Below are 25,181 nucleotides of genomic sequence, written 5' to 3' on the forward strand. Positions count from 1 at the left end.
CGAGCTTTCATCTTCTGAGGATTTAGGGAAAATGGTTAAATTCTTGTTTGTGCCCCTCAACTGTATCCGTATGTATTTTGCTAGCCACGTGTTTACGACAGTAGTTTCGTCTACAATGCGCACCCGAAAAATCGCGATTACACAAACTACAAAACACAGGTGAAGGAGATTTTGAGGAATACAGTAAACAGGGCCATCTTTCGAATACAGTAGAACCTCGATAATTCGAAATTGGTTCATTCAAAATCCCGCCTAATTCGAAGCAGCTCTCGTTCCCCGAAATATGAGATACAGTTTTGCATGTTATTTCAATTGTTTAATTCGAAATACAGACAATTCATAATTCGAAGTACAATGTCGGCCCCATTACCGAAATTCAGACTTTTAATTCGAAACTGCTTTTACATTTCAAAACACTAGTGTGTTATAGAGTAATTTAAACTCGAAATTTATCCGCTCCGCGTCATAATAGAAAGCGCGTTCCGGAACGTGGAGGGGTAGCTTTCCGCACTTACACTCACTTCGGTGAGTCTACAGTGCGTTTCATGATTGCTAAGTTGAATGAAATCGGAATTCTTTTGTATTCAACCTTTTAAGGAACGCCGCAATATCACGCAACAGGCAATGTGCGGGAAAACAGAATCCGCGAACACTGGCGATGCCGACAATTGACGAAAAAACGTAGCTCATATAATAAATTCGTAGGCACCGAACAATATTGTCATTGCCGGTGAAACTGCATTCCTTTATTTTAATGCGAGCCCAAACGGTCTTATGGTTTTAAAGGATATATTGCCAGCCAGGAAATCTTACAAGGGTGAAGGATGGGGGTCATAGTAGTGGGTTGTAATGCACATGGACGCGAGATACTTTATCCACTTGTCATAGGAAAGTTCGATAAGCTTCAATGTTTTAAGGGCGGCGGGCACTTTCCATGCCAGTATAAAGCATCTAAAAATGCAAACAGTACAGAAATCCAAAAAACAATGCATTTGCACAGGGGAACTGGCATAATTTATCCTCGTCTTTGAATTGTGCGATTTTTTCTTTCTTTCGTTGCGTGAGGTTATGTTTGTCAATGATTTATCCAAGTGCATTATTTGAACATTGTAAATGCACCTTGTTGGATACATTTCGGAAATAGTTTTTTCCATGGCATTTGAAAGGTTTAAACTGTGAATCGAGGTGATTGCAAGTATTAATGGGTCTTAGAATACTTTGTGACGCGGCAAGTGTTTACATTTCTGAAGTACTAGAGAAGTGCCATAGCGGGAAATCGTACAAGGATAGAGTCATAGGAAAGTTCTATTTTAAGGGCATCGGGTACTTTTTGTGTAAATACAAGGCATCTAAAATGCATACAGTATAGTAATCCAATTAATAAAGCACTTGCACAAGAGAGCCAGCATAGATTTCTCCTCGTCTTTGAATCGTGCTTTTTTTCCCCTTTCGTTGCGTGAGGTTATGTTTACCAGTGAGATATCCGAGTGCATTATTTGAATACTGTAAATGCACCTTCTTGGATACATTTTGGAAACAGTTCTTTTTTCATGGCATTTGAAAGGTATAAACTGTGAATCAAGCTTAACTGCATGCAGTAACGGGCGTTAGAATAATTTGTAACGCGGCAAGGGTTGGTACTTCTGAATTGCGAATTGGCGGTTAATTCGAAATCACGTAAATCAAAGTCCAATTTTTGAACTAGTTTTGACTTCTTACTAGCGTTACTAGTCACGGTAACGTCACCACATGTATTTTTCTGCACAAGAAATCACTTCAATGTTTATTTCAAACTTTTCGCATTTCAAAACACATGATTAGCATATCCTAGAAGAGTAATATATGTAAATTTGGCCACCAAAATCACAAAATATTCAACAGTCACACACACAGTATTCACGATGAAACGGAATTCGTCACTACTTTGCTGCCAAAACAAAAAAGCTCAAATACTTGCATGGAAGACTGATCATGTGACAACATCTCCACAAGATATACCACTTCACAGGCAGATATTTTTCCGGTACCGGAAGCACACACTGCGTTCAGCGCGTGAAAATTTGAAATATTCTTATACGAGGGACAGGTAAGGGCAGAGGTATAAATGTTTACTGACAAATCTGAAAAGAATATTCTGAGAATTCAAGCTGAAATGGCATTCCTTGTGTATCCTATCGAACACCTCACACACTTAGATTTTTAAATCAACAAAAAATCGTAATTTGTGGTGTGTCATTCGTAAAGGCGTGTAATTATGACGGGTAATTTGTAATTATTACGATTGAATCATAATAGTTGGCATCTCTGAATCTTTAACGACTTGCTATAACAAGGGTTGTAATTAAAGTTACAAATACTTCAAGTATGACAGTATCAAGCTGTAATTACACACAACCCTCACAGGTGAGAATTCTCTGTATCTCAACATTTCATTAACTCGAAATAAAATCCAGCTCCTGAGGTGATCCGAGGTATCAAGATTCGACTGTATGTGAGATTTTCATCTATTGTACACTTCCCTAATTTCAAAGATGAAAGTGGGGGGATGAGGGGTTGTCATAGGCAAGTAAATATCAAACGTGTGAGTATGGCTGCCCAACTATACTTCTCTCTTTAAAACAAAAAATTAAATCATGTCAGACCGCTATGAACTGAAGATTACAAATACTCACCCAAACTGACGAGATGGAAGAAGATTGTTGGTCCACTTTTCTATGTCGTTGATGGGAACGTCAAATCTAGGTGAAATGACACCACATTTGTTCAGCCTACCGTTTAGGTTGACAACAATCTTACCCGCACGATGATCGTCCACGATTTCGAACTCGCCGATGTAACCTGTAATCAAAACACGAAATTATCACCAGAACTTACTCTGAATTATTAGCTAATTGTTACCAACAGAAAAAAACAAAACACAATCATTAAGGTAATGCAACAGTTGTGCTACAGCCACGAACAAAAATCTTAATGCTAGCACGCAACTTATCAAAGTTTGCTATTTGCTTTAAGTCACAGATAGGTCTTATGGCGACGATGGGATAGAAATATTTCCCACTGGATTGGAACACAAGATTGTCTTAAAACGTGTATAAAATACAAGACAATACAAGAAAACGCTTGCATTCCTCCTGCAAAGTATCAACAAACCAAATTTTAGCTAAAATCTTATATTTCGGAAGAGTGGGTTATAACACTGTTTCCTTGTCACATTCTTCCATAATGAATTATTTGGAAGTTAACCTCGACCATGTGTGAGAATATGACTGATGCTCATCTTGGATGCAACAAGAATTCGATAGACTAGTCAAAACTCGAAGATGCGAGTTTCAATATATGATCAACCGCTAAAAGATGTGGAAGCCTGTCCACTTTCTGGATTTTAATTTTGTCTTCATTAGTAAGAGAGTTCACTCTTTCAGTATCCATAATTGGGCTACCAGGAGACAAATATGCACCACGCTAGTCAACTTCACACGATTATGTTCCTTATCCATAGGTAGGCTATCACGTGACAAACATTTGCTACCCCTCACTGTATCACTCAACACACAATTTTTACCTTCTGAATTAAATGCAAAGTACAAACACAAACAGGCTTACTGGATTATTCAGCAATTTCACTTAAAACAGGCAAACAAAACAGAACATATCTTTTTTTTTTTTTTTGCTAGGGGCTTTACGTCGCACCGACACAGATAGGTCTTATGGCGACGATGGGATAGGAAAGGCCTAGGAGTTGGAAGGAAGCGGCCGTGGCCTTAATTAAGGTACAGCCCCAGCATTTGCCTGGTGTGAAAATGGGAAACCACGGAAAACCATTTTCAGGGCTGCCGATAGTGGGATTCGAACCTACTATCTCCCGGATGCAAGCTCACAGCCGCGCGCCTCTACGCGCACGGCCAACTCGCCCGGTCAGAACATATCTGAGCTTAACTGCTTGCTCTCTTAAGGTGTAATTTACTCTGTAAAGTTATGGAATTTAATTCATTTTCCTGTTTTTGCACAACTTTCCCTGGCCTGCTTCCTGTAGCAAGGGCTCTATCTGTGTTGAAAATCACGTTCCTTTGACAAGGGATGACTGAAAACATTTTCAGGGTTATGAAAAATTTGATCATACTAAGCAGCAAAAGCAAAATTTGTAACACGGTGAGGTACTTATACAGTGACTGTTCAGTTGCCGGCTACCGCGCGTGCATATGTACAGCAGAAATTATCATGCATTTATCATGTATCTTACTCACAATTTTTTACAGTTTATGCTGAAAATGTTCCACATGCGCTGCTAAACATAATCAGCATCTCCTAATGAAGTTTTTAGTTACTCTACCAAGTTCTTCAGCACTGATGGATGCAACTGCAGCTCTTGAGAGTGTTGTTCTTATAAACTACATTTTTTAATATTCCCCACAAATAAAAATCACATGCTGTTAAATCTGGGCTACGAGGAGGCCACAGATTTTTACTCATGACCCTCATACCAAACACGCTTCAGTAAGGAGACAGCGAACTTTATGTCTATTTTTATTCTTTACTGAACCTGTACGCCTGTTGTTTTATTCTCTGATTGATAGGAATGGGTCTCCCTGGAAATTTCGCTCGAAACTTCTGTCTTGTCCTAGAACACGATTTTCTGCACTTAAAGTAAGTACTGTGCAGATATACATGTTCATGTAACGAATATTTCACATACATTACAGCACTATACACAATTACAATAAAACACTATACAATCTCACATACAGTATGCAGTAGTTTCGTTGAACACCCTGCGCGCCAGCGGCTGGTAGTGGCCTGTCATCGGCGGCCAAGGCCGAGCAAGAAAATCCTCGCCAAGCATAAATAAAGACCCTGTATATAGATTTAAGGGCACCCGGAAAGGGTGAAATTGAAAAAAAAAAAAAAATTTATTTTATGCAGTTTTATATACCTGTGACTTTCTTCTTTCGAATACTTTTTGTTTCAGACCTCTGCGACATTTGAAAGGGCATTAATTTTTATATTATCTGGAGTGCTGCAGATGTCGGGCATGGCATGTCCTCAAACTGATGTGACATAACATTACTTTCAATTTGTGAGCGGTGACAAAGGCTCTGTTGAAGGTGTTCATGTTTCAGAACGTGGTCATTTTTTGCGAGAGGATATCTCTGTTGCAGGAAAGTACAATTTTCTATTGTTGGCCAACCTGGACAGCAGAACAATTGAGAACATAACTTTGTGTGTTTATTGTTTGTTTGGGCGGCTTGTTCTACAACAGTATTCAGCTGTTTTGTTTGCGTTCAGTTTCATACATTGAACAAGATGCCTAGACATAGTAAATAGGATTTTCAAGGTGCACAGGAATGTGGGAAGGCCGAAAATCACTGTTGATATTCCGAACGTTACTAGTGAGTTTACAAACGTGTTCCTCAATTGACTACATAAAAGATGCGGAATGCAGGTCCACTTCAAGTAGGAAGTTGGCTGATGGCACTGAAAAATTTAGTTTTGAGGACGATATTACAAACATAAATGAAATCATTAACATCAGACTTTTATCCGACGCACTGTCAAACAATGTATTGTGTAAACTGTGTCAACAGGCAAGTATTAAAATTCAAGTAAAAAGACACTTTGGACTTGCATGTGAAATTCAACTTGTGTACTGGAGCTGTGAAAACACTGTGACATTCTTCAATTCAGTTCCACGATATTATGGTGAGAGCAGTACTGCAAGACTTTTTGAAATTAATGTTAGGTTAGTATACGGTCTGCGTGCCATAGGGAAGGGACTTGCTGCGGGTGATGTGGCATTCTAAACATACCCAGGCCACCTAGAAAATTTCGAACATATGTAGAATTATAGGATCTAGTGTAGAAGATGTGGCGTTCAGGTCCATGAAAGATGCTGTTGAGGAAGCTGTGTCCACAAATGGAGAGTATTTCTCCTAGGGACCTCACGGTTGCATTTGAAGGTTCTTGGCAGAAGCGTGGCCACCAGTCATTGAATGGTGTAGTAACCACTACTTGCGGAGATAATTCTTTTTTTTTTGTTGCTAGTTGCTTTATGTCGCACTGACACAGATAGGTCTTATGGCGACGATGGGACAGGAAAGGCCCAGAACTGGGAAGGAAGCGTCCGTGGCCTTCATTAAGGTACAACCCCAGCATTTGCCTGGTGTGGATATAGAAAACCACGGAAAACCATCTTCAGGGCTGCCGATAGTGGGGCTCGGACCCACTATCTCCCGAATACTGGATACTGGCCGCACTTAAGCGACTGCAGCTATCGAGCTCGGTAGGAGATAATTCTAAGGTTATTGATGTTGCTATTTTGACAAAACACTGTAGATGTCCATGAAGGAAGAGTAAAATACACACAGAAAAATGTGAAGTGATTACAGTGGGCCAAGTGATGGCATGGAGATACAAGGAGTAAAACAAATTTTTGAAAGGTCACTTTGTTGTTATAATGTTCGGTATGTTAATTACCTAGGGGGATGGAGATTCTAAAGCCTACAAGACAATCTTTGAGTCGGAGTCGTATGGTGAAGAAGTGCAAGTTCAGAAACTTGAATGTATAGGATATATACAGAAACATATGGGAACAAGGCTACGACGTATGAAGCAGCCAATGGGATCACAGAAGTTGAGTAATGGTAAAACACTAGGAGGGAGAAACAGATTAACCGAAGAAACTATTGGTAGGCTTCAGAGGTATTATGGATATGCCATAAGACAAAATACTGAAAGTGTTGAACAAATATGAAAAGCCGTGTGGGCATTGTACTGTCACACAGCATCCACAAATGAACAACCACAGCACGGTTTGTGTCCAAAAGGAGAGGACATATGGTGCAAATACCATAAAAATGAAGTGAACAACGACCACAAGCAGAGTCTCCCATATGCAATCATGGAATCCATAAGGCCAGTCTTCAGAGACTTATCCGATGAAAAACTCCTCCGGAAATGCCTTCGCGGTAATACTCAGAACCCTAACGAGTGCCTAAATAATTTGATCTGGACTCTGATACCCAAGAGAGTATTTGTGGGTATAAAAACACTCCATTTTGGTGTTTATGAAGCCGTGGCAACATACAATGAGGGCAATATCTCGTAGTGCGAAGTTCTACGAAGACTATGTATACCTCCTGGACTACAACACTGTGAAACAAATGTCCATTATAGATAAGGAAAGAAAAAGGAAAGCAGGTGCAGCAGAAAGGGAACTGGTGAAGCTTGGAAGGCAGAAGAAAAGAAGTGTAAATAGAAGATTACAAGATGAGATGGAAGAGAACCCAGATGATCCACTGTATGGAGGTGGAATGCATTAAGAAACTTTGAGGCTAATTTCCTGGAAAGTAGTTTTTTGTGTACACAAGGAACATTTACTCGGATGCCACTGAACGAACATTAACCAAACTTGTAGGTGGTATGTGACTAATCACTCTACGTATTTTAACACAAGATTTTGAAAATCAAAGGTACAATTTCTGAATTATAGAACAAAATGTCTCATTTTAAAACATAAAATTCTGATGTTCACTTAAAAATGTATATTTAAAAAGAAAACAGCACGTCTGTCTAAGTGCGAAGGTTGAATAAGTATGTATACAAAAAATGATTTTCCTTGGTTCATAACTTTATGAGAAAATGTTCCTTAAAAACACCCATTTTAACATGGCAGACATAACCCCTTCCCGGTGCCCTTAATATGACGTGAATCGGACTTCGAACAATCACCACCACCACCACCACAAAGGAACTTACAACGTAACATTAATATTTTCAGGGAACCACTCCATAAACTTAATGGCTTTTTCTGTGGATCAGAAGAGCCTGCCCCAATATCGTGAATTCAAACCTAGCACAACGATAGTTGAATAGACACTCTCATGCCATATGATGCTGGCAGGTAAAAAGACCTCAGGCAACACATTTGGCACAAAATTAAAACTCAATAATAGGTCATCTAACAAATAACTTTCTCTGCCATCTGGCAGAGTAAAATGGAATGTCAAAATTGACACGCAGGCAGCCTAAATAGAGGCAAATTAAAAACGACTGCACAATGTAGCATGGTTCATGGTGTGGGTTACTGTAGTCACGTCCTAGTTCGTGAACCATGGGCAACGGCTCAGTGGCCTAGTAAGTGGTCCTGAGAGTCGGGATACCAGTTGCTATGGAATGGGAGTGGGTATCTCGGACATATTCTGAGTCATGGCCCTCCTTGTGCTCAGGCGGCTAGGACTATACAATTCACCGGTGGTCTATAACCCGTCAGAGGAGAGATCCTCACTTGGACTATGTGTACGTAGGGTAGCATCCTGCTTCATGAATTTACCGAGCTCAGAACATTTTAAGCAAGCCTCGGACCTATGGGAATAACGGAGTCCCACTCCCATTTGACAGGCGAGGGACTCCTCGGAAACAACTTGGCGAACGAAATGGAAATCGATGGGGAGCTATCAATATTAATGGGGCTTATGGAAGAAAGAAAGTAGAACTGGCTGAGTCAGCAAAGAGTATGCAGTGATATTCGGGTAAGGGGAGATAACGAGGAAGAGATAGGAGATTATAAAGTGTACTTGACGGGAGTCAGAAAGGGAAGGGCAGAGTCTGGGGTAGGGCTCTTTATCAGGAATAGCATTGCATGCAACATAGTTTCTCTTAGGCACGTAAATGAGCGAATGATGTGGGTAGATTTGTCAGTTGGAGGAATCAGGACTAGACTGGTCTCCGTGTATTCACCATGTGAGGGTGTAGATGAGGATGAAGTTGACAAGTTTTATGAAGCATTGAGTGACATAGTGGTCAGGGTCAACAGCAAGGATAGAATAGTGCTAATGGGCGATTTCAATGCGAGAGTTGGGAATAGAACTGAACGATACGAAAGGATGATTGGTAAATATGGGGAAGATATGGAAGCTAATGGGAATGGGAAACGTTTGCTGGACTACTGTGCTAGTATGGGTTTAGCAGTTACGAATACATTCTTCAAGCATAAGGCTATTCACCGCTACACATGGGAGGCTAGGGGTACTGGATCCGTAATAGACTATATCTTAACCGACTTCAAATTCAGAAAATCTATTTAAAGATAAAAATTTCATAATGTTCCGTATTGAAATGTATCACAAATTGAAATAATAAATAAGGTAGTTCAACCTATTCAATACAAATAAATACGAAATGTAGTGTGGGGACTTTTATTTTCTTTCTTTCTTACCTATGCATTTATTTGCGTTTTATTCGGCTGATGACCCGGATTGGGGTCGAAACCGGTACCGATTCCACTTATAATTAAATAGGAATGTAACACTACATTTCATATTGATTTGTATTTAATAGGCTGAATTACCTTATTTATTATTTCAATTTAATTCAGGAAGTCTGTTAGGAATGTACGAGTTTTTCGGGGATTTTTCGATGATCCAGACCACTATCTGATCTGTAGTGAACCAAGTATCTCTAGGCCTAGGGTAGAGAAAGTGAAAGCTGTCTGCAAACGAATAAGGGTAGAAAATCTCCAGGACGAGGAAATTAGAAGTACAGGGATATGATTAGTGAGAAGTTTCGAACAGTAGACAGTAAGCAGGTTCAGGATATATAAAGTGATAGGATGGCATACAGGGAAGCTGTAGTAGAAACAGCAAGGGAATGCCTAGGAACAACTGTGTGTAAAGATGGGAAAAGGCGAACATCTTGGTGGAATGATGAAGTGAGAGCAGCTTGTAAACGTAAAAAGAAGGTTTATCAGAAGTGGCTCCAAACAAGCGCTGAGGAAGACAGGGATTTGTACATAGATGAAAGAACCAGAGCGAAACAAATAGTTGTTGAATCCAGAAAGAAGTCGTGGGAAGATTTTGGTAATAACCTGGAAAGGCTAGGTCAAGCAGCAGGGAAACCTTTCTGGACAGTAATAAAGAATCTTAGGAAGGGAGGGAAAAAGGAAATGAACAGTGTTTTGCGCAATTCAGGTGAACTCATAATGGATCCCAGGGAATCACTGGAGAGGTGGAGGGAATATTTTGAACATCTTCTCAATGTAAAAGGAAATCATAATGGTGGTGTTGCAAACAGCCAAGCTCATGGGGAGCAGGAAAATGATGTTGGTGAAATTATGCTTGAGGAAGTGGAAAGGATAGTAAATAAACTCCATTGTCATAAGGCAGCAGGAATAGATGAAATTAGACCTGAAATGGTGAAGTATAGTGGGAAGGCAGGGATGAAATGGCTTCATAGAGTAGTCAAATTAGCGTGGAGTGTTGGTAAGGTACCTTCAGATTGGACAAAAGCAGTAATTGCACCTATCTATAAGCAAGGGAACAGGAATGATTGCAACAATTATCGAGGTATCTCATTGATTAGTATACCAGGCAAAGTATTCACTGGCATCTTGGAAGGGAGGGTGTGATCAGTCGTTGAGAGGAAGTTTGAATGAAAACCAGTCTGGTTTCAGACCACAGAGAGGCTGTCAGGATCAGATTTTCAGTATGCGCCAGGTAATTGAAAAATGCTACGAGAGGAATAGGCAGTTTTTTTATGTTTCGTAGATCTAGAGAAAGCATATGACAGGGTACCGAGGGAAAAGTTGTTCGCCATACTGGGGGACTATGGAATTAAAGGTAGATTATTAAAATCAATCAAAGGCATTTATGTTGACAATTGTGCTTCGGTAAGAACTGATGGTAGAATGAGTTCTTGGTTCAGGGTACTTATAGGGGTTAGGCAAGGCTGTAATCTTTCACCTTTGTTGTTTGTAGTTTACACCTATATATATAAAGTAAGAGTTTTGTCTGTACATTGCTCAGAATTTGATGATGATGCTTGTTGTTTAAAGGGGCCTAACATCGAAGGTCATCGGCCCCTCTCAGAATTTGAAAAGGATGGTATTTCTGTACGAGTTGTGCCCACAGTAACAAGGAAATGCACTTTTTAATTTTCCGTAATTTCTGTCCATATGTATGTACACGCATTACAGGAAAACAGCTGGAGAAATCAGTATGCAAAGTCGGGGAATGAGTCGCTACAATCAAGGCCATAAATAATTTTATTCACACCAAGTGAATTAATTAATTCTGGTATGCAAAGTCGGAGAATAAGTCACTATAATATAGGCCATAAGTAATAGCATTCACGCTGAAATGGTTAGTTTAAGGGAAGGCCTAAAATTTAATCCTGAAATATTTATGTTATTAGTGGTCGTATCTTAATGAAAATCGGTAGGCAAAGTCGGGGAATAAGTTGCTACAGTCTAGGCTATAAATAATTGTACTCACGCTGGGAAAAATGCTAATTTAGGGGGGGGGGGGGGAAAGGCCCAAAACGTAATTCTCAAATATTTGTTATTAGTGGTCCTATCTGAATGAAAATCGGTATACGAAGCCAAGGAATAAATCACTATAATCTAGGCCATAATTTATTCACACCGAGTTAAATGGCAGTTTAGGGGAAGGTCTACAATTTAATTCAGATATTTATTAGTGGTTGTATCAATAAATACTACACAACTAAAGTTATATAGTATTAAATTTCCGACCATTTATATCTTATACATTGTTACCGTACAGGCTATGATCACAGAGATATTACTGAATTTGGATTTTTGTTACTAAGTCCTATCAGCGGCGAATCACAAGAAAACAGATAAACAGAATTTAATGAAAATTGGTATAAAAAGTCAGAGGATACGGAACTTCAGTCTATGCAATAAATAATTTTATAAGACGCCCTAATAATGCAGAGTCGAAAGAAAACTAAATGTGAAGGGGTACAATATAGAAAGCTCGTAAAATTGATCAACAATAACATTACATTGACCATTGTTTGTTGTGATGTGTTTTTCGTCTTCTGTTGCCCCTCATCTCCGATAGGTAGGATTATTGCTGCGTGCCGAGTATGTTTTTTCAAATTGGCTTCACGTCGCACCAAAACAGACAGGTCTTATGGCGACCACTTGACAAAAGATCCACAGAGAAATTATTGTTCACCTTCAGTGAAAAAGTTAGTGTTAGTAATGGTATAGTTTATGACATGCCCTCCAAGTCATATTAACCTGACACCATCCTCCGGACCTTTTTCTTCACATGCTCCCCATCTCCATACCTAACATGGTAAGGATTTTTACACTGTCAAGATAGGAATGGTACTTTGAAGCTGAAGACCTCTTCCTTCTTTCTGTGCATGAATGTGCTAAATCAGTGTTTGCGTTTCCTTTTCTTTCTACAATTTTCTTTACATCACACCAACACAGATGGTTCGACCCACTATCTCCCAAATACTGAATAATGGCCGCACTTAAGCAACTGCAGCTTCTGAGACAGTGCCTATTTGTATCACTTGTCACAAACTTGAAACAAGTGCTAAAAAACTGCAGACCTACCAGTAAATTAAAAGCATATAAATATGAGAATTTGCTGTTATTTTCAATGTATATAATAGTGCAGTAATGGAAAACGAGCAGCCTACATAAATACATACAGCACGTGAAGTTTTGATTTGCCTAATGTATAAATAAATGTTCAAAGTTCATTTCATCTGCAATTTCAAAATAGCTTCAAACCTTTTGAGTAAAAATATGCATAATTTATAAAATTGATTTTAGAACAAAGTCATCACCTTCCCGGCATTTGTCCCACAATGGAGCAGGGTCCGCTATTTTGCAAGCCAAGAATTTGGTCAAAAAGTGAAAATTACAATGGCAAATCCATTTCATAAAATAATATCTTAACCATTAACCTCTTGGCGGTATTTTCATAAAGATGCATTAATCCCTTGACACCGACGTGTACCATGGAACAACAGATGCAAATGCAATACGTCACTTTCATTCCATAAAGTATGAAAGGCCTCTTCTCCACTAAAAAAACTATATATATGAAGTCAATGAATGTAAACTACATTATTTTGAATCTCTACTGTAAACGCTTGAAAATAATCTGAGTTAAACTCTTGTAACAGTGAATCGCAGAATTTTCTGAGTGCTCACACCTGAAAAGCCACCATCTGCTGGGTAAAGTGGCACTCGAATGTTCCGCGTCACGGAGAGGTTAAGTACACAATACTTCTATACGTCCACCTACTACCAGGGAACGGTCGAAATACAAACCCCTGAAATTTAGGGGCTTTGAATGGGCTTCAAATACACCAGACCTACCATATCCTATCAATTTCTTTGCTAGAATTTAAGGCAAGATTCATAAGATTTTTTTCTAGTGGCTTTACGTCACACCGACACGGACAGGTCTTATGGCGACGATGGGATAGGGAAGGGCTAGGAGCTGGAAGTGGTTGTGGCCTTAATTAAGGTACAGCCCCAGCATTTGCCTGGATTGAAAATGGGAAACCATGGAAAACCATCTTCAGGGCTGCTGACAGTGGGATTCGAACCCACTATCTCCGGGATGCAAGCTCACAGCAGCGCGCCCCTAACTGCATGGCCAACTCGCCTGGTATTCTCATTATTAAATTAGAATCTAGCGGGTTCCACCTTTTCAATACTAAATACAATGTTGTTGGATGGTATTTACAACATTATTTATTACAGAACAAGTTTCGGTGTTCAATTTTTGACACCATCATCAGCTGCTCAGAAAGTGCGAAAAAACTTGGCAATCTAAACATTAAACAACATATTGTCATATGTAACTCCTTAATATACATATATACAAACAATAGAACATTGCACTAGTTAAATCCTAAAACATCTACAGTAAATTATGCTATATTATAACTCTAACATGTAACAAGAGAATTGTTGTAAGTCATAAATATAAAATTTCTCGTCTGTTTGATGAGTTGTCTTCACATTCCTTAATGTCTGTGATTTTGTACTATCGTACTATCTAATTCAAATGCGAACTTAAGCTTCCTATTGCTAAAGCGCTGCGAAAAATCCACAAGGCCGGAGTCCCCATTAGGCCAATTATCAATTACAGACCTAGCCCCCTTTATAAATTAGCGCAGTATATTCAAAAATTCTTAAAACAACATTACAGATTCACTGCAAATAAATCCGTAAAGAATGCCGTAGAATTCACTAAAGAATTAATTAAATTTCGATTACAGGATCACCACACAATACATTCTTTTGATAAAGTAAATATGTTTCCTAATATCAAAACTAATAAATTGCTCCCCATTATTGCCAAAAATTTGAATAAATACAGTCACTTATACTCCGTACAGCTCTACTTCTAAATTGACGTTTTAGGAGATTTTGGCTCTGTCTGGTGGTTATGCGGTGAAGCATAGACATCCACCAATCCCAAGCTGCCATTCATGTCGATTTATATCGGCAGAGCACAATCTCGAAACTTAGTTGCCAACTCTAATATTTACATTCGCCACGTGGTTAACCTATCTCGCTCAGCGTGTATGGTATTCGGTACGGTTCGCGATCTTTTGCATTTTCCTTCAATATTTAGTGTGATTGTTGGAGGGTTCCAGTGACTCTGAGATCAGTAGTGTGTTCCCTTTGTAGGCCATAACCTCCTTTCTGTGCCAGCCATTAGCCGTTAGTGATTTGTTATTTCCTCGTTCTCTTTTATTGTTAAAAATATATTCTCTTTTAGTGCCAGATATTTTTAGAAAGTGTAGTTCTTGTGAATTTGTTTTCAGTCCATATTCATTCGTTTTTCGGAGTACTGTATTACAATTTAAAAGGGCTGTTTACCGCGGTCATATTGCATCAGCTGTTCTCGCAGGCGTAGCGCGCTGGCAACAGAGGGAAGGCGATGCTCATTTGTTTTGCGAAACTTCAATTTAGAAGTAAAGCCGTGCGGAGTATAAGCAAGCTTGAAATTGATGAATTCATGACGGTTTTAAAATTGCTGATCAATAACAACTATTTCACTTTCGACCAGATCATTTATAAACAAAACGGCCTTGCAATGGGGTCTCCGGCCTCAGGAATTTTGGCAGAAATTTATTTAGATTTTCTAGAGGACACACAAATAATTAATAATGAAAAATTCAAGAATGTCCTATTTTGGTCTAGGTATGTAGACGATGCGTTTGTTATCTTGGATGAACGCATAACCAACGCCTCTACGAGTCTTAATAATCTTAACACAATAGATACGGATATAAAATTTACTTTAGAATCTGAAATAGATAAATCCATTAATTATCTAGATCTTAACATCAATAGACACGCTTCTTCATTTTCTTTTAGTATTTACAGAAAACCCACACAAACTGCAGTTACAATACGTAATGATTCGATACACCCCTTAGCTCATAAAAGCGCGACCTATAACAGCTTGGTGAATCGCGCTTTTAGTATACCAATGTCCAAACAAAACTTGGACAAGGAACTGAACATCATTCGAGCTATGGCTAAAGTTAATGGGTTTAAAGAGAATTTTATAGAACGAATAATAAGCAAATTCAAATATCGCCCTCACACGAGTCTGATGAAAAATAAAATAGAAGCAAAGGAAATTGCAACCTTCACGTTTAATAAAGATGTATACAGAGTTACAAATATTTTCAGGAAACGTAACATTAGGATCGCATTCAAAACAGATAATAGAAGTACAACAGTTTTACATAATGTTTCGGTTGTCAACAAAGTCAATCCATATTCTAAATCAGGGGTAAATAGGTTCGAATGGAGGGACTGTGGAAGCGGATACATAGGGCAAACTGGCGTAGCTTTAATGTCAGGTATCAGAAACACCTTAACGCTGTAAAATATCACAGATTCTCAGCAGTAAGCCAGCATATCCATGAGTACAAACATAAATTCACAGACATAGATAAAGACCTCGAGATCATGGAAACACTGTCTAAGGGACAGAAGCTTGACATTACGGAGGCACGTCTAATACATCTAGACCAATACTAAAACGCTAACCTGAATTTGAATGAAATCTCGGAAAAACCCAAGATTTTATTTGATTGTTTGATTCTATTACTTAACAAGTTAAAAATTCCAGAAAATTCGAGCGTATTCCGAACTCTACATAACAGCTTTGCTTACTACTGTCTTCGTCCACAACGCCCCCCGGACTCTCTCCCAAAACGTTCGACGTTCTAGAAACTTCCCGTTTGCCGCCCCTGCTTCTCCTTCCCTGCGCTTCATCACAGAGCACAAGATACTAGCAGACACACTCATCGCGCCACAGCCGTCACGCGAATTACACAGCTTTAGAGGTGAGTCAGCCGTATCAACAGTTAGATTCAATTAGTTTTCTTTATCAATATTCTCGCTTTTCTCTTAACATTGGGTTTCATTATTGCAGGGTTCTATTGAACTGAGAAGACATCGTCCCCACAACGGCAAACTAGCGAAAGTGACAAACTAGGGAAAGTGTAGTTGTGAAGTTTTGGTCTAGATTTTATTATTTATATAATGTCTAACCCTCTAAAAATGTATCACATTTGCAGCTCGTTCTGTATGTCTAACACATGAAACCAATCATTAAATATAAAAATTGATTTGACATGAGTAACCACAACTTCTTTCAACTCTCCTAATGTTTTGCCAATTTGCAGATTCGTTAGTTTGCCAGAGCAGGGACGACATGTCCGCCTAACAACTGTAGGACAAATGCAATTACAGTTCCAACCACGCATACAGCATTAAAAATACGAAGTTTTTTGTACTTAGTTTAAGAAGACGGCCCAGTTTTAACAATCATATTGTATATAACGAGCTTTTAATCCATCTAAGTGGTTATTATATACATGAAATGAACATTTTAACATCAAATGGACTGCATACAATTTTAAATCCTCAAGCTTAAGTTCGCATTTGAATTCAATAGTACGATAGTACAAAATCACAGACATTAAGGAATGTGAAGACAACTCATCAAACAGACGAGAAATTTTATATTTATGACTTACAAGAATTCTCTTGTTACATATTAGAGTTTTAATATAGCATAATTTACTGTAGATGTTTTAGGATTTAACTAGTGCAATATTCTATTGTTTGTATATATGTATATTAAGGAGTTACGTATGACAATATGTTGTTTAATGTTTAGATTGCCAAGTTTTTTCGCACTTTCTGAGCAGCTGATGATGGTGTCAAAAACTGAACACCGAAACATGTTCTGTAATAAATAATGTTGTAAATACCATCCAACAACATTGTATTTAGTATTGAAAAGGTGGAACCCGCTAGATTCTAATTTAATTGTGATCTCAGTTCAATACAGACCAAAAGATGAAGTTCCTTACGTTTTATGGTATTCTCATGACAAGAAACTGATCAGAAAGCCAAGGCATCAAAGACATCCAGACCATCAGAAGGCAGCTGCCAGAGAGCAAAAAACTTGCTTTCTGAAGAGCCAACTGAAGTGAAGGACACTCAGTCTCGTCATCAATTTCATCATTTCAGTTTCTTCCTCTCAAAGATCCAATATCTAACTGCCATCTGTAAAGGAGGGTTTGAGCACTGCCCGTGATTTTCAAATACATTGCTGTGATTACATAGAAAAGTGTGTTATAAAAATTAAATGAACAAAAATACCTTAACATTTATTATCCCATTTCTTGGTAAATTCCACGTATGGTCTGTTTGATATAACCTTCTGCCCGATATAAACAAAGCAAGAGTATCCCTCCAATGACAAAACTCTCGACTGATTAAGAATGTGTTGCCACATAGAAAGTGGTACAGTGAATTAAAATCCAAAATAGACCTCCTAAACCATGAACAGTTCAGTATCGGGAGTGCAGCCTACAAAGAGTGAAAATAATTATATTCACTCTATATTATTCATACACTTGCAAATAAAAAACAAACTTTTGAAAGGAAAAAAAAAAAAAAAAAAAACGAAAATTACGCCCAGATCTAACCTACAATGAATGTTACATTCGTAAAAAGAAACTGCACTGAACTTTGTCAAAAAATCAGAATAAATAAGATAGGAATTGACAGAAAGGACTTGTACATAAACAATACACAAAGTAAAATATCACAAAATGAGCAGCATTTTTCCAAGTATCTGGCCGAACAAACACAGCTATTGGTTGAAATTAATTCAATGTGACATCAATCCCAGAAATTATGACACACCCATGAATAATTACACCAAAGATCTGACATGAAACAAGAGGCCATTTGCAGGGCCTAAGAGGCTCTCTGCAAAGCACTTCCGACATATCAGACAAATGGCTTAGTCACTAGTCAGGACGAGCGCAGACAAATAAGGAAAGAATGCTTGAGTAACAATCGGTAGCCTTGTCCAAGCATGACAACTTACTGAAGTTCTGTAACAATGAACGCAATACAATACTGTCAAATTCACATAATGTGTGTTTTGTTGTTAGAGGAGGTGAGACATCACAATATAGTTATTTATTGACTTTCCAGAACAAAAATGGTGGTGGTTCAAAATGTTGTGGTTAACAGCCCTACCCGACAAATACAGTTGAACCTGCTTTATACGTAACCCTATTCTGCGTAATTCGTACTTGTAGGTAATTTCCTTTAGGTCCCGGCAAAATGTAATTTAAAGGCGTGTTATTTAAACCTTATACGTAATCCGTTTGTACGTAATTCGCTGTTATACGTATTAAGTGTCAGTGAAATATATCTGAGTTTTGCGTAATTGTAATGAGCACGTGCTTTTTAAAAAGAAACTACTGTATTTACGAAGTGTCCACTTTGTCGGCGAAGGCGGAAGTAGAGCGGTCTCGTTTCGGTGTTGAAACAGAACACAAAGAGTTTCGCCGAGTGACATGATTGACACTTACTTATTGGCGGCTTAACAAAGGCCAACCGATCGAGTCCTCTTCGCTCTCTATCTCGCTCCTCCTCTACCTTCTTCGTTTTTGACAATCACAATGCCGCCAAAGATTAAGTTACATTACAAGGAAAGTGAGCAGTTTCGGTGCGGAAACAAAAGAAAATACAGTAAATTTGTTTGAATATGAGAATTTCTTTCGTGGGAACAACAGAGAAGTAAAATGTCCACGGTGCCGGTACGTGGTGTTTACTTTTGAACAGTAGTTTTGTCACTCAGTTGCTTTTGATTAGCCATGGAGAACAGAAAAAGGAAAAGTTATACCCTAGATGAAAAAGTAAAATTTATACGAGAAGTGAACGCTAATCCACACAAAACCAAAACTGAAATTGCTTCAGACTTAGGGATTGCCTATACAACACCATGTACACCAGTAAAAGAAACGCTATTTTGGATGAGTTCTTAAAACTGGGTTCAAAATCAGCAAAGCGCAGTCGTCAGCAAGAAGAAAGGTACGTAGATATGGAGAAAGCACTTTTCACATGGTTCCAGCAAAAGCGGGCTGCAGCTCTACCAATTAGTGGCGACATGCTGAAGGCAAAGGCGATAGATTTAGCTAAAAAGATGAGTATCATTGCTGATTTCAAGGCTTCATCAGGATGGTTGCAAGGATTTAAAGATCGTCATGGAATCAAACAATTTGTGGTGACTCACAAGATGTGGACGACATCGCGGTGCAACACTGGAAAGAAGAGGTTCTGCCGGGTATCGTAAGCGATTATCAGCCTCCAAACATCTACAATTGTGATGAGACCGGCCTATTCTACAATCTCCTTCCCAATAAAACATTAGCGGAAAGAGGTGACTCATGCCATGGAGGGTGGGAAATTAAAATTCGTGTAACAGTACTTCTCGCCACCAATGCAGATGGGCCTGATAAATTTCCTCCACTTGTGATAGGAAAATCGAAGAATCCGAGGTGTTTTAAGGGTGCGAAAACAAAACCTACGGAATATGAATCCAACAGAAATTCTTGGATGACTATGCTTCTAATGGAACAGTGGTTGAAAAAACTGGACATTAAAATGAAAAAGAAACAGAAGAAGATCCTTTTCTTATGGATCGATGTGCAGCACATCCACCTCAAATCGTTCTGGAGAATGTCCGAGTGGAATTTTCCCCTCCTAACTGTACCAGTGTTCTACAACCGCTTGATTTGGGCATCATTGCAAATTTCAAAGTGGATTATAGAAAAATGCTGGTTCAACATTTGATAACACTGAATGATGCAGGAAATGAACCTCTCTCCATTAATTTGCCACAAGTTATGGACTTTATTTCGACTGCCTGGAAGCAGGTGTCATCCTCCACAATCAGCAACTGTTTCCGCAAAGCTGGTGTCTTACTAGAAGAGGCTGCCTCCAATGATGATTATGGGGACGAAGTTTTGTCTGGCAATGAGCTAACGCTACCGGAGGGTGTAGAATTCGATACTTTTGTGCATTTCGATGATAATCTGGCTGTATGTGGAGAACTACCGGATGAAGACATTATTGCTGATGTATGTCAACAACGCAGTGGTGATCGACCAGCTACAAGCGATAGTGACAGTGATGGAGACGGAGATAACGACTTGAATCTTGAAACACCTCAACTGAGTGAAGTGTTAAATGCAATCGATGTGTGTGGGCGTTACATCAGTGCGAAAAGTTGTAGAGAAAATGCTTTGAATTCCTTACTAAGTTTGCAAAAGGAGGTTTATACTCTTAATGCAAGAAAAGTGAAACAAGCCAACCTATCTGATTTCTTTAAGGCTGGACCAAGTTCAAAATAATATTTTCTGTCTTAATGTATTTATTATTTGCAAGGATTTACCCATGCAGGTCTATTCCATTGGTTTTTCAGTAAATGTATTTGTTATTTCCAAGGATTTACACATGTAGGTCTATTCCATTGGTTTTTCAGTAAATATGTGGTGTATTGTGTAGGTCTGATTTCTAAGTAATTCTCAGTTACAAGTAGATGTTTCTCTTCCCTTTGATATACGTATAAGTCAGGTTCAACTGTAAATAAAACTGAAGAGAAGCTGAGAACAAAGTTTTTTCTTTTTGCTTTACGTCCCACCGACACGGATAGGTCTTATACAGTGGGATAGGAAAGCACTATACTCTGCACGGCTCTACTTCTAAATTGACGTTTTGGCAGATTTTGGCTCCGCCTGGTGATTATGCGCTGAAGCATAGGCATCCAACCAGTCCCAATCTGCCATTCATATCGATTTATATCTGCAGAGCACGATCTCAAAACCCAGTTGCCAACTCTAATATTTACATTCACCACGTGGTTAACCTATCTCATGCGAAGCCCATTAAATTATCAAGACAAGACAACCTATCTTGCTCAGCGTGTATGGTATTTGGTACACTTCACAATCTTTTGCATTTTCCTTCAGTAATTAGTGTGTTTTTCATATTGTTGGAGGGTTCTAGTGACTGAGATCAGTGGAGTGCTCCCTTTGTAGGCCATAACCTCCTTTCTGTGCCAGCCATTAGCGGTGAGTGATGTTTTATTTCCTCATTCACTTTTATTCTTAATGATATATTCTCTTAGTGTCAGATGTTGTTAGTAAGTGTAGTTTTTGTGAATTTGTTTTCAATCCATATTCATTAGTTTTTCTAAGTACAGTATTACATTTTACAAGGGCTGTTTACCGCAGTCGCATTGCATCAGCTGTTCTCGCGGGCGTAGCGCGCTGGCAACAGAGGAAAGGCGATGCTCATTTGTTTTGCGAAACTAAAATTTAGAAGTAAGGCCGTGCGGAGTATAGAAGCAGGAAGGAAGCGGCCGTGGCCTTATTTAAGGTACAGCCCCAGCATTTGCCTGATGTGAAAATGGGAAACCACGGAAAACCAGCTTCTGGGCTGCCGACAGTGCTATAGTACAGTGCAAAACAGAGCAACAGAACTTAACATAATTAGCTTCAAAAAGGAAACAACAGATGGACTAACGACCTGTTCACCATCTGCCAAAACAAAGTAGCACAGTTTAAATTTTAGAAGATACTTGTTGCCACCGGAAAGTCTAAAAAATGTAATACTAAATATTGGATAGAAATGTGTTTAGTAAATGGAATTAAATCAGAAGGCTAATATGATAGGAAATTATTACTGAAGAATTAAATCTTGAAAAATCCACAGAACTAAACAAAAACTAAATCAGAAATAAATATGGGTAATTATGTTTTTAAAGAGCGCAAGAGGTTGCGCATGAGCAAATTGCCTCAACGTTTGCATTTGTACATTTCAATGAATGATTTGGCCACAATTCAAGATAAAACTACAGCACCACACTTCACTGAAAGCCACCATAAACCTTATGAACTTAAGGAACTTTCTTGGAAATGGAGTTTTGTAAGAATGTACTATGCAAGGGCTCGCACGAAGGCAATTTGCCGCAGCAGATGCGGGGTGAAAGAAAAACTACTCTGGAACGCAGCAGACAATACACTTACAATAATTGTCAAACGGGAGAGAAAGAGGGAGGGGAGGGATGAAACGAGCGCCCCAAGCCCTACAGCGGCTAGCAACGAAATTATTAACAAATATTTAAAAAGTGCGGCAAACTGCCTTGGGCACAAATTTGTAACCCAGTGCTATATTTATGCATTATTTCCACACTGCAGGACTTAACTGTTCCTTTGGCACGATTGAAACTACCGTAATTGAAAAACTCTCGTAAATCTACCAGATTTTGAAAAAACATTCATGAATATTTTAATAATGAGAAAATATTTTTATTGGGTAATTATGTTAGTACTAGTTGAAAAGCAGTTAAACAGGGTACATATTTTTATTTTTATCAGAGCATTCACTGCAAAAGGAAAAAAACAGATCATTAAAATATTACGCGTGAGCAATTTGCCTTCGCGCGACCTCTCTCGTATTAAGACCATGGCGGCTGCTTCCAACTCCTAGCCCTATCCCATCATCACCATAAGACATATCCGTGTCGGTGCGACGTAAATCCAACTCTACAAGAATCTATGCAAAATCCAAGGGAATCAATAAAAAATGATACAATTAGAAATGAGCAAGCAAACTAAAAAAAAAAAGGGAATGTTACCATGCAAGAGGGAAGAAGCAAGAAAAATAAAACATATATGGGAAATGAGTCAACATGTGCAGACAGAAATTAGAAAAGACTAGCAAGAAACGAGTAGAACTAAGAGATATTACGAATTGAAAAAAGAGAATGAGAAAATTAATGGAATGCTAGAGGATGTAGAAGTATCAGATGTAGTTGGTATACATGACCAGACACTGTCTATCATGGATCGGCACACTTTTTCTGGATAGATTTACACCCTATACTGAATCGTACGACCTCGGCGAAATTCGAGATTTGTACTGCAACTTTTGAAAAACAAACTATGAGTCGCTTTGCAACATCTGGCGTACACTTTACGTACTAGTACTGTTGTTTACACAGCAAAACCAAACTGCAGAATTCATGCTATGAACAAGATTCGCATCGAGAAATGTGTGTGACACAGCTGGCTTATGATAATAACGGTTTAGAAACTTCATATCGATCGATCATATTCTCGATTCAATTCAGATTTAATTTTCATTCAGTTGGCAGCACTACCGGAAATGGGAGAGTTCCCTCCTTACTCCTCGCCCCCTAACACAAATCTATCCAGAAAAAAATGTGCTGACAAAACATGTTCAGTAATGACTTGAACTACGAAAATTTAATCTAAACCTCTCCCGTCCTTTTCTTTTTTGGAAGTGTGCAAACTGAATTTATTGACAGCCATTATTTTCATTTTTTAGCAATTAATTTTGTATCCCTGACCCTAATGTCAACATTTATTATTTTTATACTTTAAGACAACATAAATACGATATTATAATATTGATTTTAAGGAGAAAAAGTTTTGCTTTCATTTTTCGGTATGGTAATAAATGTTATTCCTTCTGGTAGGAATACATTAGGCTATGTGCAACGCCAAGTTGAAATCTTACAAATCTTATGTGGAATACCTTGTACAGGAGCGATGTGTGAAATGTAACAATAAAAAGAAACAATATAAAGTTAAAAGAAACATATTTTAAATGCTAAAACCTTATATACAAATCTGCCCTCTTGTGGAGAATGATCCATAACTGAAAATGTCATTGCAACTCACCATGCTTCATCATGACGGTAAGAAATTTAACTATAACTTTGGAGCAGGGTCGCAGAAGAACTTGTCTCTTCCCCCTCTTCTCAGCATTGTTGATAGATTTTAAGGCATCACTTAAAACATTCATCCGCACCATGGCTGCAAGAGATAAACACAAGTTTCATGGCGGTTAACAAAACACGTATGTGATTCAGGACTTCAAAGTCAGTTCGGTAAAAAGGAAGTTACCGTTAAGAATGAATACGAAATAATGCTAAAGAAACTCAGAGAACTGTAATGGGCGAAATACAGAACAGTACATTAGAACAGCCTGTTACCCGATGGGGTTAGCAGAGGGAACACAAAGATATATAACAATAATCCATAAAAAATCCACCAGAGTAGGATATAATGCTTCCTTAATAATCGCAGGTTCGGTTTAAGACCATAACAACATTAAAACCACTCATAAAAGCACCGATTACCTCAGATTTATAGTTAGCCACCAGTCACAAACCACACGTTAGAGCATAACAGGAAAAAGGAAGTTGAGCGCCGCCACGTTATTACGTATTACAATTGTGCTGCCATCTATAGCAAGTCAATTCGCAAGAAACCAGCCAAAAAACAAAAGCTACCTACTTGGACAAAACATAAATAAATTATTTATTTATTTAATGCGTACAATGTGCAAAGAATTAAATAACATCAAGCTTCATTACGAAATTTTGCGAGTGATTCCTATCGTCGTTTGCAACGTGATACATGGTACCTAGTACAATGAGAGCCACATCTCGAGCAGACAACCATAGTTCGGACCATTTTTTTTTGCTAGTTGCTTTACGTCGCACCGACACAGATAGGTCTTATGGCGACGATGGGACAGGAAAGGCCTAGGAGTTGGAAGGAAGCGGCCGTGGCCTTAATTAAGGTACAGCCCCAGCATTTTCCTGGTGTGAAAATGGGAAACCACGGAAAACCATCTTCAGGGCTGCCGACCGTGGGGCTCGAACCCACGATCTCCTGGATGCAAGCTCACAGCCGCGCGCCTCTACGCGCACGGCCAACTTGCCCGGTAGTTCGGACCTTCTATTCTATCCTCATTCATTCGGACTTGGTTTATGATAATGCTGTATGTTACATAATTTATAATAATGAAATGACCGAGCTCGATAGCTGCAGTCGCTTAAGTGCGACCAGTATCCAGTAATCGGGAGATAGTGGGTTCGAACCCCACTGTCGGCAGCCCCAAAGATGGTTTTCTGTGGTTTCCCATTTCACACCAGGCAAATACTGGGGCCGTACCGTCGCCATAAGACATATCT

The 25,181-nt window shown here is 38.7% G+C and overlaps 1 protein-coding gene across 1 annotated transcript in view; it reads right to left on the minus strand.

Moving 5' to 3' along the window:
• LOC136884647 (small ribosomal subunit protein uS8A) overlaps nt 1-24,484 on the minus strand; it is a 41,148-nt gene extending 16,664 nt beyond the window's left edge. Inside the window, exons 1-3 of the mRNA XM_067156877.1 lie at nt 24,342-24,484; nt 23,881-24,015; nt 2,673-2,838 (exon numbers count right to left, since the gene is read on the minus strand). Of these exons, the coding sequence (XP_067012978.1) occupies nt 2,673-2,838; nt 23,881-24,013 (299 nt within the window). The 5' untranslated portion in view covers nt 24,014-24,015; nt 24,342-24,484. The remainder of the gene's footprint in view (nt 1-2,672; nt 2,839-23,880; nt 24,016-24,341) is intronic.
• Nucleotides 24,485-25,181: the final 697 nt, after the last annotated feature.

This window comes from Anabrus simplex, chromosome 13 (assembly GCF_040414725.1).
Source record: "Anabrus simplex isolate iqAnaSimp1 chromosome 13, ASM4041472v1, whole genome shotgun sequence".
Taxonomy (NCBI): Eukaryota; Metazoa; Arthropoda; class Insecta; order Orthoptera; family Tettigoniidae; genus Anabrus; species Anabrus simplex.